Source organism: Eleutherodactylus coqui, chromosome 13 (assembly GCF_035609145.1).
Source record: "Eleutherodactylus coqui strain aEleCoq1 chromosome 13, aEleCoq1.hap1, whole genome shotgun sequence".
NCBI classification, from domain to species: domain Eukaryota; kingdom Metazoa; phylum Chordata; class Amphibia; order Anura; family Eleutherodactylidae; genus Eleutherodactylus; species Eleutherodactylus coqui.
This window is the reverse complement of record NC_089849.1, coordinates 98,809,020-98,832,127: the sequence shown is the minus strand read 5'-3', so window position 1 is coordinate 98,832,127 and position 23,108 is coordinate 98,809,020. Positions and strand designations below refer to the sequence as shown.

At 46.0% G+C, this 23,108-nt stretch overlaps 1 protein-coding gene across 1 annotated transcript in view; it reads left to right on the top strand.

Annotated features, from left to right (window-relative positions):
* ABCC3 (ATP binding cassette subfamily C member 3) overlaps positions 1-22,132 on the top strand; it is a 64,484-nt gene extending 42,352 nt beyond the window's left edge. The window contains exons 24-31 of the mRNA XM_066586836.1: positions 2,667-2,866; positions 9,343-9,469; positions 11,028-11,129; positions 18,981-19,127; positions 19,220-19,378; positions 19,844-20,010; positions 21,044-21,238; positions 21,911-22,132. Coding sequence (XP_066442933.1) covers positions 2,667-2,866; positions 9,343-9,469; positions 11,028-11,129; positions 18,981-19,127; positions 19,220-19,378; positions 19,844-20,010; positions 21,044-21,238; positions 21,911-22,022 — 1,209 coding nt within the window. The 3' untranslated portion in view covers positions 22,023-22,132. The remainder of the gene's footprint in view (positions 1-2,666; positions 2,867-9,342; positions 9,470-11,027; positions 11,130-18,980; positions 19,128-19,219; positions 19,379-19,843; positions 20,011-21,043; positions 21,239-21,910) is intronic.
* The last annotated feature ends 976 nt before the right edge of the window (positions 22,133-23,108 follow it).

The following is a 23,108-nucleotide window of genomic DNA, read 5'->3' as shown; positions in this document are numbered from 1 at the left end:
AAACTTGCGATTTTTGTGCGATGCGATTTTAACATTAGAGAGTCCCGTTGAAAAAATTGCAGTGATATCACAGCATTAAAGAAAACGCAGGTGGGTAAAAGCTCTAAATGTGTTTTCTTGTGATGCTAAAAGAGAAGTATTTAAATAGTCTGTATGTAGAGGAAAATGGGCAGAAATGAGAAAACTGCTAATTTTGTTATTTTTTTACTTTTCACAATTTATTTTAATAAGTTAAAACAAATAAGTAAAAAGATCCCATCATCTTCCCTTGTATAATGATACCAAATAGATGTACTTTATATAACCTACATCAAGGACCCCAGGACAAAGGGTCTCCATTGTTGTGGTGGCGGCTCTGACTCCGTTCCTGCCATACAAGCTTTCAAATAGGGATGTACCATTAAGGGAAGGTCATGTAAGACCGAAATGTTGCCAAGTGCACTGCTGATATTACTAAAGGCCCATTTAGATGGGATGAGTGTCAGGAAAACGATGCCTGACACTCGTCCCCACACATACTAGCTCCCGTGCACCTGCACAGGAGCTAGTATCGCTGGCTCACAGCAGGGCGGCTGCAGGAGATTTCTCTGCTCGCTCTCTCCCGCCCCTCTCCATTGCCTTAACATAGCGGCCGTTCAGTACTGAGCAGCTGCTATTTACACTGAACGATGAGCGATCTGCTCATCATCCATCATTTATGCTGCATAAAGGTGTGATAGTTGTTCTGTGAATAGAGGCCGAGCGCACCAGGGATCGTTCCAACCCATCTACCTCCATTCACAGTAAACAGACAGTCTTTATAGTCAATAGTTTTTAGTTCTGCTGAACACCAAGAGACTCTGACAAGTAAGCGAATTTTCGGTCAGTGCTCATTCGGCAGCTGTAGGTACACAGGGCAAATATTGCCCGATAATTTGGGTGATAATAGCCCTGCATAAAGGTACCTTAGGTCCTCCACAGACACCTTATTCACATAGTGAACGGTGTGCTGAACATATTGTATAGAGCTCTACTATACACTAATAAGGAGAAACAATCCAGAAGTAGTTCCAAGGCCTTTTTAAAAGGTCAGATATTGCTTTATAGGGCAGCTGCCGTTCCAATAGGTGACACTGAAGGAATTATTACTTCACTGATCTGCAGAGATTTTTTGCAGGGAGCATTGCATGGCCTATATAAGACTCCCCACGCCCTTGTGGGGCGCTCTCCTGTGGTCTCTCCAAAGAGGAACCCTTGCCCCCTCCTACCACACTGAACCATGTAACTTCCTATTATTCAATTGTCCAATTACTTTTGAGACTATGAAATAAGAGAGACTGTGTAAAAAATGGCTGCTTTTCCTAAACAATCAATGCAAGATTTTTGTTAAACCTCTTGAATTAAAAGTGAAAGTGTACTCTTCAGTCACATCTTTATGGCTTAGTACATAGTGGTGGTGTAGAGGGACTCCTGTAAATTATGATGACTGTGTCTCTGTTCAAATACTTCTAAGGCCAGACTCACACGAGCGTATGCGCATCTGCACATTGGGATGTGCGCTCAGCTAAGTTTTTTATTTTACTTTACTTAGTGTGCGCATTTGTGCACGCAAATAAACCCGCAGCCCCTGTCCCGTACATTGAAATGGCTAATTAGCCTAATTGGTTTCAATGCACAGAAAAATAGAACATACTGCATATTTTTTTTGTGCAATGAAATTGTGCACGCAGAGTACGTCCTTGTGAACAAACCCATTGAAATCAATGGGTTCTATTCACTGTGTATTGCATGCGCAAATTTTGCATGCACAAATACGCTTGTTTTAAATCAGGCACCACATCCCCTGTATAGACATAGCATTCCAAAAGGCTTCATGCCCATGGCCGGGTCGGATTCACGCAAGTAATAGGGCATGCCGCAATTTTCACGAGGTCACATCGCGGCTGTCAGCATAGGATTGCATAAACTAATGCAATCCTATGGCAGCGTGCAACAGTGGAAATTCCGCGGAATCTCGCTGTGGAATTTCCGTCCATGGGCATTGGGCCTAATACATTTTGTCTACCAGCAGCCAGCGCAGGGAAGCTGAGGAGGTTATCGTATAGTGTTTATATTATTGAGTTCAGTGCAGAAGCAGTAAGCACCCCCTTGTGGTGGCTGCAGGTAGTCAGAATTTAATTTTATACCATGCCAACGCAGGGGGATTAGAGTTGTTTCGAAAACATGACGATCTACCCATTATAAAGATAGATTATGATAGTACGCAGTGCAGAATGCTGGACCAAAAAAACACTTGATAAAAGGCGGAGATTCACTTAAAAGTGTGTTTGCCAGAGTTTCTAGCCATCTATTATCTGTGCAAGTCTTGTACTTGCCGCTATGTGAACAGTATTATTCTCTCCTGTCAGTGACTATGGTTCAGGCCTAATCGCTGGCACTCACTACTAGTATAACCACCATCAGAGCTAGCAGAGAATAATGGCCAATCTTCAGCAAAGGAGACCCTGGTGGATACAACTTCAGGGGCATATAGAAACGTGAAACTCCACCCGAAAGTAGAGGTTCAGTTCTAATGTTGTCTCCCTCTAGGATAATCACCAAACTCATGAGTGATGTGTATAACCTTCTAGAGGTTACGGTGTCGTATATGAGCAGCGTACTAACCATATATACTTGTATTTCTGCAGAGATTCTATGTGGCCACATCCCGACAGTTGAAGCGCCTGGAATCTGTCAGTAGGTCTCCCATCTACTCTCATTTCTCAGAAACCATCACCGGTGCCAGCATCATCCGGGCATACGGCCGCCAAAGCAGCTTTATTGCACTCAGTGACCACAAAGTGGATGAAAATCAGAAAAGCTACTACCCGGGCATTGTGTCAAACAGGTAGGAAGTGTTGTGTATCCCACGAGGGCAGACATTATGGAAAACATGTTAGAGGGGTGACCTGAGCACGACATCAGACGTTTCCTGTTTAATCCTGAAATCTGATCTATGGAAGATACAAACCCTAAAGGTGCTTTTACACAGAACAATTCTCGTTAAAAAAAATTGCTGGATCGTTCAGTGTAAACACGGCCGACGACTGAATGATGAATGACTATTCGTTCGCTTCTCATTCATTTCATTCATGCATGAAAATCATCATTGGCTCATTTGCTAATCATTTGATTTAAAATCGATTGTTCAGTCTTTCTCCTTCACCGCGGACTGAACCATCCTGTAAAAAAGAAGCAATTTATCTTTGTGTTTAGACTGACTGCCTGAGCGAATACTCGGGCAAACAATGTAAAAGTACCGAAAGCTGTGCTACTGAGCGAATCTGATAACACGTACCCCACTGTTTTCAGTGAGATTCAGTGTTTTCTGTAGACCATATGTGGATGCAGATCACCAGCTACATCAATATCTATATCCGGCATAGCTTGATTACTGACAAATATATGACTATTGATGTGGATGGTAATTTGTATCTGACACCACCAGACTGGAAACAATCGAAGGGGAAATCGTATCAGCAGAATCTCTTAGTAGTGTAGCCTTAAGGCCCATTTACACGTAAGAATTATCGCTCAAAATTCGTTCACATGAAAAAATTTGAGTGATAATTGTTCAGTGTGAATGTGAAAAAATCTGTTAGGTTTTGTTCCCACGAGCATATATCAGCCCGCCGTTTTTTAACAGTTGGCCGATATACGCTGTGATAGATAATCTTTTGGGCCGGAGTACGTCGGCCGCTGCATGGGCTCCTATGGGAGCCAATAACAGTGGCCAGAGAAGGGAGGTGGGAGGGAGTTTAGCAGCATGACTGTTAAACTCCCTCCTCCGGCTGATTGCAATGGGAGGGGGCAGGACAGGGGTGGAGCTAAGCTCTCGCCCCCTCTCTACCCCTTGTCTACAGCCAGCAATGGGAGGAGGCAGGATAGGGCGGTGTTTAGTTCCGCCCCCTCCCATTGCAATCAGCCGGAGGGGAGGAGAGAGGAGGTGAGCCGGCGAGGGGGAGGGAAGCTGCATTGGCATGGTGGCCTTGACGTATATGTGGTTGGGCCAATGCCGTCTGAATGGGCGCACAAACAATAGATTTGTGCCCTCGTTCACGAGTTTTAACTCCTCAGATCGTAGCGTATATCGGCCGCCCCATTATACGCTCGTGGGAACAAAGCCTTACTTGTTGTTAGTGGTTGTTTAAGCTGATTTTTCAGTCAGCTTAAAAAACCTTGTTGGCTCGCTGGCTTCTCGTTCTATATAAATGCTCAGCGCTTCCTATAAGAGGTGACATGCTGAGCGAGAAGCCAGGGGCAAGTCTTTCAATTTAAATGCTCTGCACGAGCGCTAACGACCTTAGCGTTGACCTCAGCGTTCGTGCAGTCGGTTAACAGACTGTCGGCCCGTGTAAAAGGGACTTTAGGCTTTGGGTCTGTAATTCGCAGTCATAATAAACAGTTTTCACATATGCCATCTTCACTTTCCTTACTTTCTTCTGGTTGGGTTTTCAGATGTCATGTTTTATCTCATGTATCAGGTGGCAGTTTGTTGCTTTTCTGCTTTTGTTTTTGGCTGTCATGAAGCACAAATCTTTAGCGGTAATCCCCACCCCGCTGCCTATATCTCACGCTGCATACTGTTCTGTCACTTTGCAGAAAGCTGGCACTGCATAGTCAGCCTGGGTTTGGCAGAGTTGCACTGGCATCAGTACATACACAAGGAGATACACCGCTGCTCGGGGGGGTTATCAGACGAGGGTACATCAGTCAGGCCCCTTTAAAATTACATCTTATAAGTACTGAATGTAAAAAACGATGACCACCGGTAAAATAGAGAATCCCATGACAACCCACTGCCGCTGCTGTCTCCGGGAATCTCGCACTGGCTCGGTGGGGTCTAATATTCACCTATCGCCAGCATTCCAGTCCTCACGATGGCCTGCAGCCTGCCGAGTCCTCCTCTACGCTGACAGAGCATTTCTTCCTGGAAGCGGGGCTTAAATACCCTGCCTCCAGCAAGCTAATGCTCTGATTGGTTAATGCAGTGCCGGCCTTCATTGGCTGACGCGGTGCTGGATTAACCAATCAGAACATTAGCTTGCTTGAGGCGGGGAATTCAAGCCTCACTTCCAGGAAGAAATGCTCTGTCGGTGTGTAGGTGGACACGGCAGGCTGCAGCAGCAATGGAGACCCGTGCGAGGACCAGAACCCTGGCGGTAGGTGAGTATTGATGTTTGTTTTTTTACATGTAGTGTAGTTAGGGCTTATTTTTGTTTAAAATATTGGGGCATACTAATCCCCTCTTTTAGTGAATAATGCAGTAGGAAAAAAGGCTTGGCGCTCTTTATAGGAAAGAAACCCGAAGTGCTGACAAAGATCAAGATTATGATCTTTAATGACATAAAAAATCCTTTGGCTGTCCTTAAAGATCATAGTCTTGGTCTTTGTCAGCACTTCGGGTTTCTTTCCTATAAAGAGCGCCAAGCCTTTTTTCTTACTGCATTATTCACTTCCATTATCGGACCTTAGATAGAGGTACGATAAGCTAGGCTAGCCCTCCTGTCTCTTACGTCGGGATATCGGGAAACGAACCGCCGACTGCACTTATTTGGATTTATTACACGTCAACCAGGACGTGGAGGTGTCAGTGGGGGACCGCTTCCTAGGTCACCCCCCTGACGCCAGGTAAGTCCTATTCCTATATTTTGGTCCTCATTCTAGATCTATATGGTGGTGGAGCTGGAGCGCTGTTCCTGATATATGGTCTTTAATCCCCTCTTTTAGGGAGGTCCGGAACAGATTAATCACGTTTCAATTCATTTCAATGGGGAGAATTGATTTGATTTACGAGTGTTTTGGGTTATGAGCTCCGCCACGGAACAATTTAAACTCTTAAGCCAAGGCACCACTGTATCTGTTGTTTGCTCAGGTGGGCGTGTGTATGCCAAGAGGTTTTTAATTAGTGCCAAGAAGAAGCCTTTGTCTACTGTGGCAGGAGTCATTGTGTTAAGCTGGGCAAACAATCATCCCTCGCCTCAAGTCCTTTGAAAGGCTCAACGAATGCGATTTAAACCTAACGACAAGCGAACGAACAAACGACTATTTTTATGCAGGCTGAAACTCCGCGATAAACGGCAAGTGAACAAATAGTCCACGATGGCTTTGCGTTTAGACGTAACGATTACCACTCACTTTCGCTTTTTTGAATGGATTTTGAGCAATAATCCTTGCGTGTAAACGGGCCTTCAGTCATTGAGAGACAAACAATTCTCTGTTTACACCAAACAATTATTAATCCCGTAGCGATGAAGCCTGTTTGTGCCTTAAGGGCGCCCACCCACTGGCGATTTTTTTCCCTGCGAAATTCGCAGCTTTTTTTTCTCTGCAGTGGTCTATGGGACTTGTAATGTTAAAATCGCGATCGCGCAAAATCGCAATTTATCGCGATTTTGCGCGATCGCGATTTTAACATTACAAGTCCCATAGACCCCTGCAGAGAAAAAAATGCTGCGAATTTCGCAGGGAAAACAATCGCCAGTGGGTGGGCGCCCTTAAAGACCAACTAATTTTTCAGTTTTTTTTTTTTCATTATCGCATTCCAGGGGCCATAACTTTTTAATTGCGGGATAACTTGTATATTTGAATGACATCATTTTGGGGTACATATAATATATTGTATAACTTTTATTGCGTTTTTTAGGGGGGGGGGGGAGAAATTCTGCCATTTGTTTTCTTTATTGAATTATTACTGCGTCCAGTGTGCAGAATAAGTAATGTGATGACGTTATTCTCCGGGTCAGCATGGTTCCAGCGATACGAATTTACACAGTTTTTAAAACCCTTTTTTCTTTTAAAGATCTGCTTTTGTATCGCTGCATTTCAAGAGCCAGAACATGTTTATTTTTCCATCAGTGGAGCTCTATGGGGGCTCGTTGTTTGTGGGTCTAACTCCAGTTTTCATTTATCCAGTTATTGCGAACATTTTGATTTTTGCTTTTATTCCTTTTTTTCTAGAGGCACGATCAACAAAACATACAATTGTGGCATATTTTTTTATTTTTAACGGCTTTCACCCTGCAGTATAAATAATATCTTAACCCCTTAGTGACCGCACTTTTTTGCTTTTTTTCCATTCTCGTTTTTTCCTACCCCCTTTTTAAAAAATCATAACTGCTTTATTTATCCATCGACGTCGCTGTATGAGGGCTTGTTTTTTGCGGGACGAGCTAGATTTTTCAATGGTGCCATATAACTTATCATATAATGTACTGAAACTATTAAAAAATTCTAAGTGGAGAGAAATGGGGAAAAAATGACATTACGCCATCTTTCAGTGCGTTTTGTTTCTACGGCGCACAAACTGCAACGAAAATGACATAATAACTTTATTCTATGGGTCGGTACGATTACTACCATACCAAACTTATAGTTTTGGGGTTTTTTTTGCTGTACTACTTTTATATTTTTTTTAAAGCTATTTAATTTGTTTTAAATTATTATCTGTCTCCATCTTCTGCGCGCAATAATTTTTTTATTCTTCAGTCGACATAGTTGTGCGGGGGCTCATTTCTTGCGGGACGTCCTGCAGTTTCCATTGGTACCATTTTGGAATACATAGGACTTTTTGATCACTTTTTATTAGATGTTTTCTTGGTAACAGTGTGACCAAAAAAGCGCATTTCTGGCGTTTTTTTTTCTTTTTTGGACGACGTTCACCGTGTGCAGTAAATAATGCATTACTTTGATAGATCGGAGTTTTACGAATGCAGCGATACCAAATATGTATTTTTGTTTTATTATTTAGATTTTTTTTATTGTAAATATGGCAAAAGGGTTTTGTTTTTTTTTACCTTTTTATTAATTAACCAAAAAAAAATAATTAATAAAACTTTATTCTTTTTTTTTTTTCCTTTTTTTCAGTCCTCCTATGGGACAACAACTAGCGATGCTTTGATCGCTCCTGCAGTATGACGTAATGCTATAGCATTACATCATACTGCATTCTGACAGGCAGCCTATCAAGCCACCCCACGGGGACGGCTTGATAGGCATTCTGCCATGACAGCCCTGGGTCATTCAGAAGGACCCCGGCTGCCATGACACCCGCTCTCCCGATCTCACCGCGGGGTGGGCCGTACGGGACCCAGATTTGACAGCTGCATTTAAAGGGTTAACGGTCCTGATCGGCCGAGCGGCCAAACAGGGCTGTTGCCCGCAGGTGTCAGCTGTAATAAACTGCTGACACCTGCGATGTATGGAAGGAGATAGCAGCGCTATCTCCCTCCATAAACGTCTTGCAACGGCAGGACGTAAGAAGACTATAGCGTGGTCACTAAGGGGTTAAATTAATTCTGCAGGCTGTTATGATTATGTCGATACCAAATTTCTATAGTGTTTTGGGTTTTTTTGTCAACTTTTTAACAATTTTTAAAAACAATGTACTTTTTTATCACTTGTATTCAGACCCCTAACATTTATTTTTTTGCAATGCTGCTGTGTGGGGCTTTTCTTTTTGCGGGATGAGTTGTACTTTTTAATGGTTTCATTTATTGACCCATACGTTTTTTGGAAGGCGAGATTGGTAAAAATAGTTCATTTTGCCTTGTGTTTTGGATTCTTTTTCCATGTTGTGCACCATGCAGGTTAAATAAGGTCCTAACTTTTTTCTCCGGGTCATTATGATCGAGGGCATTCCAGATTTGTGTTTGTTTCTTTTTACATAGTAAAGTAGGAAAGATGGGGCATTGACTTTTTTTATGTATGTGCGGCATTTATACACTAAGTAACAGAGCGGTAAAAAAATTAAACCAGGAAGCTTGTGCATGAGAGCATGCTTGGATGACACGGTCATTCGCAGACGAAAATTGCTGTCATACACGGTGATACGCAGGTCCAAACTGCAGTTAAACGCTACGTTATACCGCATGCTCTTGTGAGCCCACCCTTAGACCGATGAAGAACTTTGCATCATACGATGAATTGGCCTTATTTGTAGAAGCCTTACACATCTCAGTATATATGTATTGTGTGTATTGCCTGCTGCGCCGCTGCTTGGAGTCGGCCCTCGGCTGATGCTTTTCCCTTTCTTTCGTCTCTTCAGCTCTCTCTAGCTCTCTCGCTATCTGCATGAATGGAGCCCCTGCATCTGTTTCTCTCTCTCAGAATCTGCTTCTTTGTGTTTCCAGGTAAAACATGGCGCACAGATTGTATTCATCCTCCTTGTCTGCCTGATGTTTGTACTTTTATTTGTCTGACGTTTTCTTGTATTTGTACATCATAACACATTGTTGCTGATTTTCATGTTGATGCTTATATGGAAAAAACATCTGCAAAGAAAAAGTGATGAAAACCTGACCTGAGTTTGTTCCATCATTCTAGGTGGCTTGGAATCCGGGTTGAATTTGTCGGAAACTGCGTCGTCCTCTTTGCTGGTCTCTTCGCTGTGATTGGTAGAGAAAACCTCAGTGCGGGTCTCGTGGGCCTCTCCGTATCTTATGCCTTGCAGGTAACTCCAATCCCCATACCTCCAAGTGTTCCCACATTCTTCTAGAACCCCATAGAGTGACACAAAGCTTGAAGGGGGGATACATTATATTAAACGAGCTAGCTTTCTGGTGTAAAATAGTTGCAAATTTTGGTGCAAACCATGCTTATACAAAATATTGTAACTATTTTACATCTTCCAACACTTGCCGTTTTGTAAGAAATAGGCAGACCTTAGCGGGAGGGACGGGGCTATCAAAGCCTGACAGATTTATTACAATGTGCTCCAGAAATTGGTGGAAATCTAAGAGCCGGTATAGATTCAGTTTGTGGCCGATAGATGTCCCAGGATGCTCCACATGTGTCAACATACTTGCACTTTCTAATACATATGAAGCATTTTTCCCCAGAGGACTGCAGATTACGACTGATGCATTAAACGTCATTCTTAATAAGTCTTTACCATTTTCTATTGTTTCCTGTTATCAGCCTTTTTAGGCTGTAAAGAGGCTTCAATGGGATAAGTGGCAGGAAGTCTAGAAACCTTCCCTTCCCACTATGATTACTACTATGTCACCTAACCCCAGTACTGAGACCCTCCAAGGACATTTACATCCGTATGTGTGACTAAAGTCAGCTGCACTTCTTAAAACACTGCAGATGTTTTCTTTTGGACTGGCCTTCTAAGGCTGTGTTACTTGACCCCAATACGTAGCTGAATCCATCACATGATCGATGCCACAGCCGCCTGATGGGTCCCACTGACTAATACCCCATTTACACTGACAGATGATCGCTCAAACGATAGTTTGAGTAATAGTTTTGAGTGATTATCTTTGCATACTTTATAGTAGCTAATTAGCTACTATAGAATATGCAAGCAGAGGGGGACACCACTGCAGCCACTAATAGAACAATACAGCTGCTTTGCATATGCAAACAACTGTATTGTTCTCTGTGTTTACAGCCTGTGCCCCGCTGTGAATTTACAGCAGGACACAGGCACAGAGAATCTTATCACTGCAGCCGGCTGATAACAGCAAACTAGAATTCAGTGATCAGCGACTCGTGCACGAAAACTGCACAATGTCCCTGCATTTAGACAGAACGAGAGTCACTCAAAAGATTCTTTGGAGCGAATTTTTAACGATTCTCGTTGCATCTAAATCAGCCTTTACACTGGGTTTCAGAGTTCCAACAAGGTGTACCTCATTTTAATATCAAAAATAGCAGCGCTATTATCCCATCAAATGTGACAGAATCTGCAACAGAGGCTCGAAAGAGCCAGCAACAAAGTTTTTCAGGGGTGTGGACAATTTGGTTAAATCAATGTTTTGGCCACCAAAAAGCCAAAGGTCTTGTGTCTCGGGCACAAAGGAGTGGGACAATACTGGGAAGGGAATATGGCCACTATGTAAGATTGTCAAGGATTCAGCTCATCCCTGTCGCTGGTTTCTTGGGTCAATAAACTGAAACTTTAATTTGTATTCATGATTGTCTTCCGTAAAGTAGTACTAATATTTCCTTAAAGACAAGATACAATTTTTAGGACTAATCAATGTTATTCCTTTATTGTTAAGGTGACAATGTCATTAAACTGGATGGTGAGAATGACCTCTGACCTGGAGACAAACATCGTGGCTGTGGAGCGCGTCAAGGAGTATTCCGAGACAGACACAGAGGTAGTTTCTTCACTAGGAGCAGATTTAAGACTGGGTGTCCAACATAGACACTGCAAGGATACTCCCTTTAGGAGTCCATGGTCCCGTATGCTGCTGCTCAGTGACTTGTATCTGCATAGTTAATCTGCCTTGTGTGCGAATGTCTCCTTCTATGGCAGTAGTCCCCAACTAGTGGCTCGGGAGACACATGTAGTTCATGGCCCCCTGCTGGGTCACTCACCATGGAAATTCTGCCTTATTGTTACATAGTTAAAGAGGTTGAAAAAATACCCAGGTCAATCAAGTCCAACCTATAAGGCCATAGGCACACGGCAGAGCTGGATTCAGCATACGGAATCCGGACCTGGCAGCAGCGGCGACAGCACGTAGCTGCTATCTTGAATCTTCATCTGCACTGCGAATGGTTCGCAGGAAAATAGAGCATGCTGCAATTTAAAAAAAAATTTTTCCCCTCGGCAAGTGGACACTGCAATTGCTTTCCACTCGTGTGCACAAAAAATCACTTTTCCATAGCATGTTATGGAATTTTTTTGCTGCAGAACCCAAGGTGGATGCCCGCCCCGTATTCTGTTACTAAAATCTGCCTGTGTGCGTGAGCCCTAATCCTACCATGTTGATACAAAGAAAGGCAAAAAACCCTGTGAGGTGGATGCCATTTGCCTCATAAACTACTTCCTGAATCGAAATCTGGCAATGAGAATGAATCCCTGAATCAGCGTCTCATCTCCAGAAATCTAGCGGCTATACCTTGTAGCATTATTATACTGAAGGAAGGCACCCAAGCTTTTCTTAAACTTATTTAGGGAATCCACCATCACAATAATCTCTCACATTTGTGGCAGAGTTTCATAGTCTCACTGCTCTTACAGTAAAGAATCTCCATCTATGATGGTAAAACCTACTTTCCTCTAGATGTAGAGGATGTCCCTTGTCATAGTAACAGGCCTATAGAGATTATTATTGATCTCAGTACTACCCTTTTATATATTTTTACATTGTAATTAGATCGCCGCTAGAGATGAGCGAACGTACTCGTCCGAGCTTGATGCTCGTTCGAGTATTAGCGTGTTTGAGATGCTCGATACTCGAGGCGAGCACCACGCGATGTTCGAGTTACTTTCACTTTCGTCTCTGAGACATTAGCGCGCTTTTCTGGCCAATAGAAAGACAGGGAAGGCATTACAACTTCCTCCTGCGACGTTCCAGCCCTATACCACCCCCCTGCAGTGAGTGGCTGGGGAGATCAGGGGTCACCCGAGTATTTAAATCGGCCCCGCCCGCGGCTCGCCACAGATGCATTCTGACATAGATCAGGGAAAGTGCTACTGATGCTATAGGGAGAGTGTTAGGAGTTATTTTAGGCTTGAAGAACCCCAACGGTCCTTCTTAGGGCCACATCTGACCGTGTGCAGTACTGTTGAGGCTGCTTTTAGCAGTGTTGCACATTTTTTTTTTTTGTGTATATCGGCCGTGCAGAGCATTGCGTCCTCAGTCTGCAGTCATTGTACATAGTATAGGGCCAGTACTGGTGAGGCAGCGACAGTGGGAAAGGTGAAAGAGATATACTGTCTATATAGGCAGTGGGCTTTTTCAAACAAATTTGGGGAAAAAAATATATTTGGGCTGCCTGTGACCGTCCTCAGTGTACTGCGTGTCTGCTGGGGTAGTAGTCCTAATTAATACGCAGCTAAGTGTTACAGCAGGCTTGCGCAAACCTGTTTCCTGGCTCTGCGTTGCCCGTGACATCACCGCCGTCATCCCGTCCACAGTGAAACAGTATACATATATACGTTGCCTACAGTATCTGTCTGCTGTCTCAGCTCAGCCTTTCAAAAAATAGAAGCAAAACACTTAAGGCCTACTAGTGGCGTTTGCCCACTTGACTGCTTGAGCGCTGTGAATTCCAATAGCTCAGTCATACGCACCTACGTCTCACTACAGGCTTGCGCAAAATTCTTTCCTGGCTCTGCTGTGCGTTCCGTAAGCGAAGTCAGACTCCAACCACAGGCCAATAAGCGGCACATTTAATTACAGCGTTCTGTTTCTGCTCTACTCGTAATACACCATGCTGAGGGGTAGGGGTAGGCCTAGAGGACTTGGACGCGGGCGAGGACGCGGAGGCCCAAGTCAGGGTGTGGGCACAGGCCGAGCTCCTAGTCCAGGTGTATCGGAGCCGACTGCTGCGGGATTAGGAGAGAGGCACGTTTCTGGCCTCCCCACATTCATCTCACAATTAATGGGTCCACGCGGTAGACCTTTATTAGAAAATGAGCAGTGTGAGCAGGTCCTGTCGTGGATGGCAGAAAGTGCATCCAGCAATCTATCGACCACCCATAGTTCTACGCTGTCCACTGCTGCAACTCTGAATCCTCTGGCTGCTGCTCCTCCTTCCTCCCAGCCTCCTCACTCCATTACAGTGACACATTCTGAGGAGCAGGCAGACTCCCAGGAACTGTTCTTGGGCCCCTGCCCAGAATGGGCAGCAATGGTTCCTCTCCCACCGGAGGAGTTTGTCGTGACCGATGCCCAACCTTTGGAAAGTTCCCGGGGTCCGGGGGATGAGGCTGGGGACTTCCGGCAACTGTCTCAAGAGCTTTCAGTGGGTGAGGAGGACGATGACGATGAGACACAGTTGTCTATCACTCAGGTAGTAGTAATTGCAGTAAGTCCGAGGGAGGAGCGCACAGAGGATTCGGAGGAAGAGCAGCAGGACGATGAGGTGACTGACCCCACCTGGTTTGCTAAGCCTACTGAGGACAGGTCTTCAGAGGGGGAGGCAAGTGCAGCAGCAGGGCAGGTTGGAAGAGGCAGTGCGGTGGCCAGGGGTAGAGGCAGGGCCAGACCGAATAATCCACCAACTGTTTCACAAAGCGCCCCCTAGCGCCATGCCACCCTGCAGAGGCCGAGGTGCTCAAAGGTCTGGCAGTTTTTCACTGAGAGTGCAGACGACCGACGAACAGTGGTGTGCAACCTTTGTCGCGCCAAGATCAGCCGGGGAGCCACCACCACCAGCCTCACCACCACCAGCATGCGCAGGCATATGATGGCCAAGCACCCCACAAGGTGGGACGAAGGCCGTTCACCGCCTCCGGTTTGCACCGCTACCTCTCCCCCTGTGCCCCAACCTGCCACTGAGATCCAACCCCCCTCTGAGGACACAGGCACTACCGTCTCCTGGCCTGCACCCACACCCTCACCTCCGCTGTCCTCTGCCCCATCCACCAATGTCTCTCAGCGCACCGTCCAGCCGTCGCTAGCGCAAGTGTTTGAGCGCAAGCGCAAGTACGCCGCCACGCACTCGCACGCTCAAGTGTTAAACGCGCACATAGCCAAATTTATCAGCCTGGAGATGCTGCCGTATAGGCTTGTGGAAACGAAGGGTTTCAAAACCATGATGGCGGCGGCGGCCCCGCGCTACTCGGTTCCCAGTCGCCACTACTTTTCCCGATGTGCCGTCCCAGCCCTGCACGACCACGTCTCCCGCAACATTGTACGCGCCCTCACCAACGCGGTTACTGCCAAGGTCCACTTAACAACGGACACGTGGACAAGCACAGGTGGGCAGGGCCACTATATCTCCCTGATGGCACATTGGGTGAATTTAGTGGAGGCTGGGACCGAGTCAGAGCCTGGGACCGCTCACATCCTACCCACCCCCAGAATTGCGGGCCCCAGCTCGGTGCTGGTATCTGCGACGGTGTATGCTTCCTCTACTAAACCACCGTCCACCTCCTCCTACGTGGGTGTCGCGCGGCGTGGCAGCACAGCGGTGGGCAAGCGCTAGCAGGCCGTGCTGAAACTACTCAGCTTAGGAGAGAAGAGGCCCACGAACTGCTGCAGGGTCTGACAGAGCAGACCGACCGCTGGCTTTTGCCGCTGAGCCTCCAACCGGGCATGGTCGTGTGTGACAACGGCCGTAACCTGGTGGCGGCTCTGCAGCTCGGCAGCCTCACGCACGTGCCATGCCTGGCCCACGTCTTTAATTTGGTGGTTCAGCGCTTTCTGAAAAGCTACCCACGCTTGTCAGACCTGCTCGGAAAGGTGCGCCGCCTCAGCGCACATTTCCGCAAGTCCCACACGGACGCTGCCACCCTGCGCACCCTGCAACATCGGTTTAATCTGCCAGTGCTCCGACTGCTGTGCGACGTGCCCACACGTTGGCCAGACTCTATGAGCAGCGTAGAGCTATAGTGGAATACCAACTCCAACATGGGCGGCGTAGTGGGAGTCAGCCTCCTCAATTCTTTACAGAAGAGTGGGCCTGGTTGGCAGACATCTGCCAGGTCCTTGGAAACTTTGAGGAGTCTACCCAGATGGTGAGCGGGGATGCTGCAATCATTAGCGTCACCATTCCTCTGCTATGCCTCTTGAGAAGTTCCCTGCAAAGCATAAAGGCAGACACTTTGCGCTCGGAAACGGAGGCGGGGGAAGACAGTATGTCGCTGGATAGTCAGAGCACCCTCATGTTTATATCTCAGCCCGTTGAGGAGGAGGAGGAGGAGCATGAGGAGCATGAGGAGGAGGGGGAAGAGACAGCTTGGCCCACTGCTGAGGGTACCCATGCTGCTTGCCTGTCACCTTTCAGCGTGTATGGCCTGAGGAGGAGGAGGAGGATCCTGAAAGTGATCTTCCTAGTGAGGACAGCCATGTGTTGCGTACAGGTACCCTGGCACACATGGCTGACTTCATGTTAGGATGCCTTTCTCGTGACCCTCGCGTTACACGCATTCTGGCCACTACGGATTACTGGGTGTACACACTGCTCGACCCACGGTATAAGGAGAACCTTTCCACTCTCATACCCAAAGAGGAAAGGGGTTCAAGAGTGATGCTATACCACAGGGCCCTGGCGGACAAGTTGATGGTAAAATTCCTATCCGACAGCGCTAGTGGCAGAAGGCGCAGTTCCGAGGGCCAGGTAGCAGGGGAGGCGCGGAGATCAGGCAGCATGTACAGCACAGCAGGGGAACACTCTCTAAGGCCTTTGACAGCTTTCTGGCTCCCCAGCAAGACTGTGTCACCGCTCCCCAGTCAAGGCTGAGTCGGCGGGAGCACTGTAAAAGGATGGTGAGGGAGTACGTAGCCGATCGCACGACCGTCCTCCGTGACGCCTCTGCCCCCTACAACTACTGGGTGTCGAAGCTGGACATGTGGCCTGAACTCGCGCTGTATGCCCTGGAGGTGCTTGCTTGTCCTGCGGCTAACGTCTTGTCAGAGAGGGTGTTTAGTGCGGCTGGGGGAATCATCACGGATAAGCGTACCCACCTGTCAACCGACAGTGCCGACAGGTTTACACTCATCAAGATGAACAAAGCCTGGATTTCCCCAGATTTCACTTCTCCACCAGCGATACCTAAACAATATGTAGGCTGCACCCGCGGATGGAAGCATCGTTCTCTATCACCATCAAAAACGGGGACCTTTTAGCTTCATCAATCTGTGTATAATATTCTTCCTCCTCCTCCTGAAACCTCACGTAATCACGCCGAACGGGCAATTTTTCTTAGGCCCACAAGGCTCAGTCATATAACTTTTGTAAACAATGTTTATACGTTTCAATGCTCATTAAAGCGTTGAAACTTACACCTGAACCAATTTTTATTTTAACTGGGCTGCCTACAGGCCTAGTTACAAATTAAGCCACATTAACCAAAGCGATTAATGGGTTTCACCTGCCCTCTTGGTTGGGCATGGGCAATTTTTCTGAGGTACATTAGTACTGTTGGTACACCAATTTTTTGGGGCCCTCGCCTACAGTGTAATCCTAGTAATTTTTAGCCCACCTGCATTAAACCTGACATTATCTCAGCTGTGCTGGGCACTGCAATGGGATATATTTATGTACCACCGGTGGGTTCCAGGGAGCCACCCATGCTGTCGGTCCACACGGAGTTGTAACTGCATGTGTCTACTTCTAAAGAACCCCAGTCTGACTGGGGCATGCAGTGTGGGCCGAAGCCCACCTGCATTAAACATGACATTACCTCAGCTGTGCTGGGCACTGCAATGGGATATATTTATGTACTGCCGGTGGGTTTCAGGGAGCCACCCATGCTGTCGGTCCACACGGAGTTGTAACTGCATGTCTCCACTTCTAAAGAACCCCAGTCTGACTGGGGCATGCAGTGTGGGCTGAAGCCCACCTGCATTAAACATCTGACGTTACCTCAGCTATGCTGGGCACTGCAATGGGATATATTTATGTACCGCCGGTGGGTTCCAGGGAGCCACCCATGCTGTGGGTGCACACAGAATTCCCATTGCGGAGTTGTACCTGCCTGTGACTATTTATAAAAAACCGCGGTCTGACTGGGGCATGCAGACACCTTGACAGAATGAATAGTGTGTGGCACATAGGTTCCCCATTGCTATGCCCACGTGTGCAGCTCCTGATGGCGGTGGCACAGGATTATATTTCTCATTGCTTCTGTACAGCATTGTGGGCTATCGCCCCGCCCCTTTTAAAGAGGGTCGCTGCCTAGCCGTGCCAACCCTCTGCAGTGTGTGCCTGCAGTTCCTCCTCATGGCAGATGCACTTATAAATAGACATGAGGGTGGTGTGGCATGAGGGCAGCTGAAGGCTGCGCAGGGACAACTTGGTGTGCGCTGTGGACACTGGGTCGTGCGGGGGGGGGGGTTGGGCAGCATGTAACCCAGGAGAAGTGGCAGCGGAGTGTCATGCAGGCAGTGATTGTGCTTTGTTGGAGGTAGTGTGGTGCTTAGCTAAGGTATGCATTGCTAATGAGGGTTTTTCAGAAGTAAAAATTGTTGGGAGGGGGGGGCCCACTCTTGCCGCTATTATGGCTTAATAGTGGGACCTGGGAACTTGAGATGCAGCCCAACATGTAGCCCCTCGCCTGCCCTATCCGTTTCTGTGTCGTTCCCATCACTTTCTTGAATTGCCCCGATTTTCACAAATGGAAACCTTAGCGAGCATCGGCGATATACAAAAATGCTCGAGTCGCCCATTGACTTCAATGGGGTTCGTTACTCGAAACGAACCCTCGAGCATCGCGAAATTTTCGTCTCGAGTAACGAGCACCCGAGCATTTTGGTGCTCGCTCATCTCTAATTGCCGCTAAACTGTTTTTTTTCTAAACGAAATAAACCTGAGTTTCATAACCCATCTTGTTACTGTCATCCCCCCAATTCCATTAGTCATGTTGGTCACTGGTTTCAGCTGATCTTCAGTGGGTGCAATATTCTCTTTAATCACTGGTAACGATATGACCACATACACCGGCAATGTACATTATTGCAGATTTTAACCATAAACACGACCAATTTGGATCGTACATACTATTATACTATTGTCAATTTCGATCAGTAAATGTTTGCAAATTCATAATTTCTTGTTTAAGCACATTTAATTTAATTATTTCTGGCTACTGACCATCACTAAAAGTTGAATGTGGGTCACAAGGTACAAAAGGTTGGACACATCTGCTTTATGGGAAGCCACCATGCTTTTAGCAGTCTTCAGAAAGAGCTGATAACACTGATGTGTGGGAATACACTGAGGGTTCTTGCACACTTGCGTTTTTCTTGCACGTTTTTTTCACACAATATTGCTACGTTTTTTTAACGCAGATGTCAATGGGACATTCTAATGCTAAAAACACTTTGCACAAAAATCGCAGGTTTGTGCTTTGCGATTTTTGTGCGATGCGTTTTTAACATTAGAAAGTCCCATTGATGTTCGCGTTAAAAAAACGTAGCGATATTGTGTGAAAAACGCGCAAGAAAACGCAAGTGTGCAAGAACCCTGACTGAGTGCTGATAGAGCCAATGATAATATAATCTGGTGACATATGTGATACATTTGTGGCTTTTTCCTTTTCTTGTCTTCAGGCTCCATGGATCATAGAAGATAAGAAACCTCCGGAGGACTGGCCAAGCACAGGGGAAGTTGAGTTCTTAAACTATTCAGTGCGGTACCGACCTGGTTTGGACTTGGTGCTGAAGAACTTAAGTCTAGCTGTAAAAGGAGGAGAAAAGGTAATTCTAGCATTCTTCCACTACAGACCTCAGCTAATAGGTTACTTAGTAGAGGTCAGTGATATTGTATAACTTGTTATGCTTTTCTACAGGTTGGCATTGTTGGGAGGACCGGTGCAGGCAAATCTTCCATGACCCTTTGTCTGTTCCGGATTTTGGAGGCAGCGGAAGGAATCATCAAAATCGATGGTGTAAATATCTCAGAGATTGGGCTACACAACCTCAGGTCAATGCTCACTATCATTCCACAGGTAAGGATGATTACTGTGAACCTTCCAGCCCGTACCTAGCTTTAAAAGGGGGATCCACCAAAACGTGATCTTTTGACATCAAAAAGGCATATCAGAACATTCTATGCGCAAAATCACATTTAGCCTTATTTATCAATGGTATTACAAACCTGGAGCAATCTAAAGACTGAGCAAGGAAGGTGAGAAGAATGTGAGGCCTCAACAGCTCCCTGCAACCAAGATGTACAAGAATAAGGGGCCGAATTTAGTTGTGAACTACTTCAGATTATGTGGTTTGGGTACATGACAGCTGACACCTCTTATCTCAGTTACCTAATGGAAGCATATTAGAACTGGCATTAAAAATCGGGCAGGGCTGGTCGGTTTCCCCAGTGCGAGTGTGTCCACACCTTGCCCTTGTCAGCAGAGTATAATGTGTGTGGGGAACTTCAATGTTTCTCTGTATAATTGTCATCTTCTTTGCAGGATCCAGTTCTTTTCTCAGGGACTCTCAGAATGAACCTTGATCCCTTTGATAAATACTCCGATGACGAACTATGGAAAGCACTGGAGTTGTCAAACTTGAAGAAGTTTGTTTCCAGCCAATCTGAGAAGTTGGACTACGAATGTTCAGAGGGCGGTGAGAATCTCAGGTATGGAAGTCCTCTGCTGGATCCTCCTTTCATCTCTCCATGTAGAAGCACATACTTAACCGGCCCGCAGCGGATCCCAGCTGTGAGCCCAGCCGTGGTCCTGCGTATGGCTACGTAATTTACTGTGCATAACTGCATACTCACCCAGGCGGTCATGCACAGTACACCTTTTTTTGTTTGTATTTCGTGCGCCGTCACTTAGGATACTCCCGCTAGAATACGGTACAATTTATATGGAGGGAGACACATAAATACTTGGGATTTCCTTTCTTTCACTAACAATCTAGAGTTTCTATGTGGTCAAATAATTGCATTTGTTAGTCCTGAAGAGCCGTTAGTCCGTCAGCGGATGGGATGAAAACAATAAGGACTATTTTATATTTATAATCCCAAATCAGGGCAGAAATGTTTCTGTAAATTTGACTTGCATGTACATCGATCATTTAACTCTTGACCTTATTTTGCCCCGTTGTCTGTTTTTTGGGGATGTTACGCCATGTTCTCCCCGGAGAAAGCCCCACGGTTGCCAAACCAACCAACTAACAGGCAATTAGCAATGATATAAGCGCTCCGCAGCTATAGGGGGTCTCATTGTTGACAGCCACCATTGCTGCGATCTCCTCGCATGCAGCAGAGGATGTTTGCTTCTCCTATTAAGAAGGTTTCTGGGGTTTATACTTGGAAAACCAGGGACTTGTGGGTGCATTAAAAAATAACCAGACTTAAACTTTCAGGTTCCAGGCAGAATCAGCGAAAACTGCTCTTTAGATTAAATCTTCTGCATAAATAGTGCCAGATAAACTGTTGTCACATTGTATCTGCGCTTAGTTACAAGTGACATCTCAGGTAGGGGTATCAAGATAGTGACTTGAGTTGCCCGATTTCATGTCCACATGGCTGATTAGTAAATTGTGGTACCGGCCTCTGTGGCACTACATAAGCTTCACCCGGTTGTGGTGCCTTGTTTACCAGCTGCATCCAGAAGTAAATCCAGTTCTTTCCGTTTTAAATGGACTTCTCCATTCTTCCCCAGTGTTGGTCAGCGGCAGCTCGTGTGTTTGGCCCGTGCTCTCCTCCGCAAAACTCGCATCCTGGTATTGGATGAAGCCACTGCCGCCATTGACCTGGAAACTGATGATCTTATACAAATGACCATCAGGACACAGTTTGAGGACTGCACGGTTCTGACTATCGCTCACCGGCTCAACACCATCATGGATTACACTAGGTACGTGAGTACAGTCACATGTGGTACCATCTACACCACTGGCACATCGTGAAAATGGTTACAAAGCTAAGCATTCTGGGAAACCAGAGCAGTCAGTTCTTACTATGGAAATCAGCCGTATAATTGAGGGTAACAGAATGGCACTGATATAGGTTTTACATCAAGACTCAAAGGGCACTACTAGTCCCGTACGCCCATCATTTTCTACTTCTGCACTGCTTCACACATGTAAATCATAGAAAATACGGATGCCGCACACAATGAACCTCCAATATAGGATGGGAGAAGTATATGTCTATTTGCCAGCTTACCCGGATCCGGACAGAAATCCAATAAATATCATCATTACCACTTGTAGAATGTAAGCAGCACTTGGGGTATTTCTTTAAGACAAATCAGATCTTCATTCAGGAAAAAAAGAAACTTTTATTCAGCCATTTTTTGCTAAAAAACGCCTGCAACGTTTCGACTGTTTAGCCCAGTCTTTCTCAAGCCTCACATAAGGGAATGGTTCAGCCATCCAATATCAGCAAGCAGTTGGGGCATTTCCAAGATTTACTGTAAGTGCCCCCGGTGGCCACCATCAGTTACTGCAATTACTTATCACACATGTATTTTAGATTAATATGATTTTACTTATGAAAATGTCTTTATTTCTTGAATCTCTTTCAGGGTTCTCGTTCTGGACAAAGGGAAAATAGCAGAATTCGACACTCCAACTAATCTCATCACAGCCAGAGGAATATTTTACGGAATGGCCAAAGATGCTGGATTGGCAGCTTAGACTATTTTATATATTTTTTATTATGATGTTCTACATTGTACAGAAAATTGGCTTTATTTTTCGTGTTCAACATTCTGACCGTTATCAGTAAACTGATGTGTTACTTTTCATATTCAAAGATTTTATTTTCGAGAGATATAAAAAGTATCACTGAGAAGTCGCTCGGATATCTTCAAGTGTAGAGCAGCATCTGGGGTGCCGATGAAAACGTCCGTACTCGCATCCTAAAAGGGCATGTTTCTGTATCGTGTCCACATACAATGTTTAAGCCGCTATCTGCGGTCTTTGTGAAGTCACTGATACCCACATACATGACACTATATACAACATAACGAATCAACCAGACCATACAAGGTTAGCCCACCGGCTAGGCTATACGTGGTGAGGGCAGCAGGTGAGCACTCTGAACGACCACCGCCCTGAGAAAATGTGTAAGTCCATATGACGCCTCAGACAGCCTGGACACTGCCGGCGCCTGAACTGTACCACTGCACATGCGCACCATTCCATGGCTCTCACGATACTGCGGTGCTTCAGCTGATGCTCTGACCCGGTATGCAGGACGGCCCCATCATTGCACCTAACAGTGCATGTGTGAGCTGCTCCACACACGGGCAGACACTGTTAAACTAAATGACACTGTCCCCTCAGACTGGCATCAATAAAGATGCATCCTCTGTCAATTCAATATACACTGCTTGCATTACTAACCATATTGCGATCAAATCTCAGTAACAAAAGTGCAAAGTACAGAAGACTAAAGGTGCAGTAATCAATGCCAATCAGCTGCTGCAAAAGCAAATAAAATCTTGGGGTGCATTAACCCTTTCCAATCCATTTTTTGCCCCCTCCATTCTCCCCAGCTCCAATTTATTTGAATGCCCATTCGGCATTCTCCCTTCACCCTCCTGATCTTTGCCAGCCGAGATCAGGGGGTGCCAGCGGTCACATGATCGCTGGGCGGAATGCGTAAGTAACACTTCCGCATTCTCTGTTTATCCTCCCGACCTAGGCTGTGAGTGACAGCTGAGGTCAGGAGGCTCCCGGCAGTCACATGATTACCAGGCGGAATGTGGAAGTGTTACT